The sequence below is a fragment of the Antedon mediterranea genome, chromosome 2 (assembly GCF_964355755.1).
Source record: "Antedon mediterranea chromosome 2, ecAntMedi1.1, whole genome shotgun sequence".
NCBI classification, from domain to species: Eukaryota; Metazoa; Echinodermata; class Crinoidea; order Comatulida; family Antedonidae; genus Antedon; species Antedon mediterranea.
Genome location: NC_092671.1, coordinates 6,611,220 through 6,618,294, shown reverse-complemented (window position 1 = coordinate 6,618,294; position 7,075 = coordinate 6,611,220). Strand labels below are relative to the sequence as shown.

At 31.8% G+C, this 7,075-nt stretch overlaps 1 protein-coding gene across 4 annotated transcripts in view; it reads right to left on the bottom strand.

Annotated features, from left to right (window-relative positions):
* Nucleotides 1–2,043: 2,043 nt before the first annotated feature.
* The window catches only part of LOC140040196 (histone-lysine N-methyltransferase 2C-like), a 46,513-nt gene continuing 41,481 nt past the window's right edge, over nt 2,044–7,075 (bottom strand). For all 4 annotated transcript variants that reach the window (XM_072085946.1, XM_072085945.1, XM_072085947.1 and 1 more), the window contains 3 exons: nt 6,763–6,931; nt 6,093–6,392; nt 2,044–5,580 (listed from right to left, as the gene is read on the bottom strand). In XM_072085946.1, coding sequence (XP_071942047.1) covers nt 5,485–5,580; nt 6,093–6,392; nt 6,763–6,931 — 565 coding nt within the window. In that variant the 3' untranslated portion in view covers nt 2,044–5,484. The remainder of the gene's footprint in view (nt 5,581–6,092; nt 6,393–6,762; nt 6,932–7,075) is intronic.

The window sequence follows — 7,075 nt, the reverse complement described above, 5'->3', positions numbered from 1 at the left end:
CTTTGTTAACGTTGACATAATGGCATAATTAAATGTTATTCTGAATTATGGAAGCCGTGAAACAGATGATATGTCGCAGGAAACGATCGATTATAACCAAAATTTGCAGAACGCTGATTCCTATCGTTCGTTCTTTTTAGCTTTTTGTCAAATCATAATTTGAATATGTTCTATCAAATTTGGCCTGGAAATATTTTAAGAGCTGGAATTAGTTTCCAGATCCACGCAAAGTGCGCATTAAGAACAAACTTGCGTGTCCTCACAAGTGGGAACTGACGTGTTCAACACCGTTTATGCCTTACGTTCATCGTAATGATTCTCTCGTGAGGAGATGCAAAATAGAGTATTTTCTTATGTTGCGCGTCAATACGATACGTTGCGGCAGGATGTTTTTGTTAGCTTATTCGCTTGTGATTGCTAACTGTCTACTTCGCTTGTCATTGGTTAAAACGCTTGCGTTGCGTTTACGTCCTTGCGTTACGTTCTAGTGGGAACCAAGCTGTTCATACGTTGGTTAATGAAATATTTATTTTACTTTTTACATTTTTCTTCTTTACATATTACTGTCGCTTCACCAATCACACTAACCGATACTGATAATATTATTTGTCCATTATTATTAGAAAAACATTTTTAAACTGGCGAATAATTAAATCAGCAATACTGCAGTATAGGCTAAAATGGGGAAAATGTAAACGTTTAAAATACTATACAGAATAATTAAAGGAAAATAAATATCTTATTGTATTTATTCATACATTTTAGATAATATGCAAATATTATAGATAATAAACATAATATCAACATATTTAAATGCAAAAAAAAAAAGGATCTCTAAGTTGTATTCACGCGTATAACATTTTTTAAAACAAGTGTAAAATCTATGATACGGACACTTTTTATATAGGCTCTAAAATTAGCCTAAATAGGGCTATCGCAATCCTTTACTTCTTATAATTTACATATTGTAGTTTATTTCTATACTTTTCTATACAATTTGGCTATGGTTTTAAATTGTAGGCATTGCATTCAATTCAATGCTCTGTGCGATGTCCTTCTTGTGCGTCCGTCACCTTGCAAATAGCGCGATGTATTTGTTCGTAAAACCATATCACATATTAACTCCATTGGAGAATACACGTGAGCTTGTTCATAGATAAAGTCATGTTTTTTGATAACATAACGATTAAAATCGAAATATTTTTTTAGAATCTGTAAATTCAAGGTGTTCATCAGTTGTGTGTGATTTTGGTCCGATTTTGTGTACACTACCATTTCGTAGGGTCTTCGCTTTCGAGGTCTTCGGTCTTCGATCTTCACTTTCGAGGTCTTCGCTTTCGACACACCCCACGTCACGCACTCGAACCCTGACAACGGTCACAATTTATTCAATGCGTTATCATCACGTTCTACCGTCTCTACGCGTCGACACACACACGCGCGCTATTGTGTTGCTGTGTAAATTTCTTGGCAACACATACTTAGTTACCAAACAAATCGTGGTTAAGTTGAAGTAGAAGAAACACGGAAAGCACTGCTCTGTAAGTTAAAGACATTAATTTAGATTTAAATGCGTTAAAATAACAGATTTGGATGTAAAAATCTACGGTAATATAAAGTGTAAGAATTTGCGTAAAGTTTAGCCATTTAATACAGAAAAAATATATATAAATCGAGGTAAGAAGGCCCACTAAACTTTAGGCTACACATAGAACAATACGTCACCATCCATGCTTCAGTTTTGATGAGGGGTATGTTTGTCCACATAACATTATGTTGCACCACTTCTTTAAAAGGGGAGGGGTTTATTTCATGACGCGCGTTCTGCTTTGATGTTGACGGACGGAAAATAAGCAGGTTAATACAGTACTATTATTAATGCTATTGCAAAGGTTATATTTTATAATAAAGACCCGAGATGTTATAACCGGAGCTACCCTTTAAGTTAAAAAGTGGCATTCTCCGAGTATAACATTTCAACTCAAGATCGTGTGAACACGGGTTAACTGGAAAGACAAAATAAATTTCCATGACAACTGAAAATAGAATTTCTATGAGAATAAAACATTTATTGGCAGAACCACAGCACAGACAGTTTATTCACAATGAGTTAGACAACAGACGAAAAATACCCTATCATAATTCTTTATGTACTGGATAGCTATTATATACAAAACCTAATGTGTCGGCTCTATAGTTGAAAACACAAAAAAAAAAGAAATAAAATAAAAATCAATAACAACAATAGTATTAACAATATAATAATTATTGTAATATTACATACAGTATTCTTATAACAATATGTCCTTGATTGAGTTAACTATAAGTGCATTTTGAATAATTTACACATATTTTTAATAAATGTATTTCTACACTATATTCTTTTTCTATAAAATTCTCACCTATTTAGTTAAATATTACTGATGAGAGAATGAGACAAGTGTTTTTAATTGTATAGTAGAATCATCAAAATTGTAATACAAAAATAATAGATTGTTTTACCTTTAATAGTTTATCAGTAACTGTACAATTGTAAAAAAACACAAGTAAAACAGTACAGTAGAACTATCTATTAAGAAACACCTTCAGGACCCAAACAATGTGTCCCTTTAATAGGGGTTATCCTTAGTGGTAAAATATCTATTGCCCCTCCTTTGTTTTGAAAGTGTCCCTATAATGGGTGTCTCTTGAATAGAGGTTCTACTGTACTTCTATACTTCTAGAAAAAAGGTCCCACACCTCAAATACAAGTTTATTAACTGTCGATACTAAATGTCGGCCCATTAGATCACCATCTCTGTAAAATTGCTGTACAATTATTAGTATAAAAGGTTATTATTTCAACCTTGATCGCAAAGAAGTATATTCCTTGTCTATGCGAACAAAGCTAATGCGGTCAGAGATATACAGATCTTTACGAATTACTGATATAATAATAATATTAATAAACAAAGAAGTAATTTACAGAAACGGTAGAAAATAAAACAGATTTTATACATTGAATATTTACACGTTGCTTTGTTCTTGATGGGCTACAAAAAGGCAAAGCATTGACAAGACTTGGAAGAAAGCATTCGTAGCACCCTAACGACAACGAGTCATTCGAATACTACATAATAATCATTTGTTTATCATACAAAAACTCTACAAATTTCTTCAATATAGTGGTAGTACAAAATAATGTTAAATTTACATCTCGGTTGACACTAGGAAAGAAATACATTTTGAAAGTTTTCCTTATCATTTCACTACAATACACTTATTTTATTTTACAAATCTTTTATATTACATTCTAGATTGAGATTGTTCCAATTATAAGTATTCTAACCCTTTCCATACACGGTTAACAGTGGTTAAGAAATAAATTAATTGTATCCTAGAAATATACATGTAAGTAATACAAAAATTAATTACTTTTTATGCTCAAATATCAGAATTTACTCATTAAATTGGGTTATAAAAAGAAAAAATAATGACACCTGATCTATTTTAAGCACCAAATTGTTAAACTTTGTACAGAATAAATCGAAAAATAATTGTGCAGTGTCGGAAATATTTCAAAATTCATTCCAAATTTTAACAGCTGCATGCTAAAGACATCCATTGGTGGATACGTTATGAATTTGATTAAACAATTTGCATTTCATTCTAAGGTGTTGAATTTAATTAATTGTTTAAAAGATATATTTCAAAAAATCTACACACTAGCCTATTTGTTGGCATCATTAACACTATAGAATTGCAAGGTTTAATCAATTTTGGCAATTAACATCTATACAATATACAATTATGTTTTGTAATGTTCATTACAATAATTTGTTGACTTACTTCATGGGTAGCCTAAAGATAGATACAAGTTATTTATTTTTAGACATTAGGTGTATACCTATATACTATCTAACATATGTCAAATGACATCACACACATTAGCATTAAGTTGATTATGATCAGGTCACCTGTGTTTAATTTGTAAAATAGGCATTTCATTTCAATGAAGGACAAATTAACAGATCTTTAAATTCTTTATAAGCCTATTCTTATGCGTTAATGTTGTGATGACAGATGACATATATCTGTAAGTTTACCATGTAAACTGTTTCAATCACATCAATTGTTATTCCCCATTGTTAAATGTTGTGAATTACATACATATAAATTACAATTTCTCATACAATCATTATTATTTTTTGTTACAGTTTCTCTAAAATATTTCAAAATATGAATTGTGTACAATATATTACTCTGACTTATTTATATATTAATCTGTATTTTGCCAAAAAAAAATAGTGGAATTTTACAATGGATATTCCAATTAACATAAGTATTTTTTCTCAGATAATAATTCTTGTCTTTAAATTCCGACAGAATTATTTAACAAATATGAATAAAATACACTGGATGACTTACCGTTTCTTACAAACATTTAAAAAATCTTTTTACAAGTTACAATTTGCTGATTTGATAAACATTTAAAAATTATTGCCATTAAAATTTGTTTACAAACAATACAATCTTATAATATAACATTAGTGATTGATTGTTTAGTATAGACCCCTATTTAGTAGTTAGTATTTGGTTGGAAGTCATTCAGTGTCGATTGAATAATACTGCAGATATAGATATAATAACTGGGCACCCCAAAAAACCAGGAACTTTCCCAAATTCTTTTTTTACCGTACTGGTTGTTTTTTTCCATAAATCTGGATGTGGGGCCACTCAAATTTTCCGAGATTTTGTGAGAGTTGACACAAGAAACTATGATGGATGCTATGTTTGCAAGTTCGTTTTCATGCAAAATGATCCGTTTAGTTTTGGGCGCTGATGTATTAGTACTGCTGTTATTGTTAATGCACTACCTATTCTTAGTTAGTATTACAATATCTACATATTATCTATAGTTTTTCTTGTATTATTACATCAATAACACTGTATTCATATGATACAGGTATACTGTGTATTACTGATGTTTCCTTCATGTAGAACTACAGTGTTTTACTATTGGTTATATCTATACTGTACACAATATAATATTGTATATTTACCAATACAGTAGGTAAGGTCGAAACCTAAGCTAATGCTTACGGCCGTGGTGCCCATCTCCATTTCTTTAGCGTTTGGGCCAGACTCCACTAAGTGTGTATGTTTGTGGGGGGTATGCCACTCCTCCACCAATACAGTAATGTTTCTAAAGTTTGGAACACCAAACACCATAAGGTGAAAAAATCCTTAGAAAAACAATGATCTTTTAAGAACATTGGAAAAACCATACACTGTTTTATTTAGGTCATGTAGTTTTTCATACAGTGATTTTCTATGGTGTTACTATCATTTTCAAAGATCCAATACAATTAAAGGGCTTAATTGTAGTACCTGCTCTATTACCAATCTATTATTCCATGATCCAGTCGTAGCCATAAGCTTAGTATCTCTAGTTTTTATATGTACATTTGCCATGACCACTTGAATGTAAAACAAGAGTGAAGCTTAGTTCATCCACTTCCTACAGTTTGGTGCTTTGCAGCCACAAGCAATCTTGTTTTGGTCCTCGTCTTCAAAGTCAAATTTGTAATCGTATGTAAGCTACACAAAGAAAAAAAATGGTTAAGAAATGAGTACACAAAAAGAAAAATACTATTAGTAATATCAGTACACATTTATGGTTGCCAAAATAGGGGAGTACTAATTTACATACTGGGTGTTTTTAGAGGACTAAGTAGTGGGTTACTATTATTAATCTTTACTTGAAAATAGTAACCTTGAGTAAAAAGATCTTAATATTTATATTTTCTCAACCAATACAAGCTGAAACCAACCAGGTGTACATAGAACAGCAAATTGACAATACAAGTTTTCTTAATGAAAGCTCTGTCTACACTATCAAACTTTATGTGACAAAAAAAATGTGATGTGTCCTTGTATAGACATGATGATGTCATATAACTACCATATTTGGGCACATCACACTTTCTTTGTCAAACTAGTCTGATAGTGTATATACATAACTTAACAAGATGCATCAAGCATACATAAATCACTATACAAGGCTGACTAAGAAAAAATCATGTATAAACACTACCATTAAATATATTTACCTCTTCGCCTTTGGTGATGCGCCTGTTGGAGATGATGATAATCTTATTATCCTTCTCAAAACTGACTACCTCGGCAACGCAGTTAGGATTGCATGAGTGGTTGATGTATCTAGCCGGGTTTCCGGATAACGTTGCGTCGATCACTTGATCATCATCCAATCGGAACATATAAATACCACGATTCGATTCTTCGTAATGTTTCTCTTTACGGTTAGCAACCTCGTTTCTGATTAGCGTACCGATGTATTCGATTACCATTGTATGTTTCTCAATGTCTTTGGCAGCATAAAGTCCAAGACCCTGAGATACAAATGAGAATATAAATATAACCCTTATGATTAAATTAAGCTCTGTCTACCCTATCATCACACACATCATCATGTCCATATATGGGCACATCATATGTCACATAAAGTCTGATACTATAGTATAGACAGGGATTTAGAATAAATAATTTCTACTGATTTGAAATAATTATGTGGTAGGCTGGCCAGTTCCATGCAGCCTTATTCTCCCTAGTAGTATTGTTCAACCAGGATTATTAATGGAACCTGGGTCTTTCTGTATGATAGTGTCGGCTATTAAAACACAATACCAACTGTACAAATATGACATCTGTGTAAAAAAAAAAAGTTATTGAGAACCTTTGCAATTAATCTCTTTTCCTTACCTGAATCTGTGAGCGGCCCAGATAAACATTTGACTTCCAGTCACTTTTCATCTTGCGATATTGAGATGTCTTGGAGTGTACAAAGGTCTTGTATGGATATATGCTATCACCAGTAACCAATGGTTGATGGTAAGACCGTGAGGTTGTGTTGCTGGTCAGGGTGTGAGATCTGAGAAAAGAACAATTATTTAAAAAATGCGTGCAGTAAAGCATTTAAATAGTTCTAATTAATATGTAAATGTTAATTGTTACTTAAATTATAATGAAATACTAAGATTACAAAATTCAGGTTACACCTATCTTTCTTATCAGT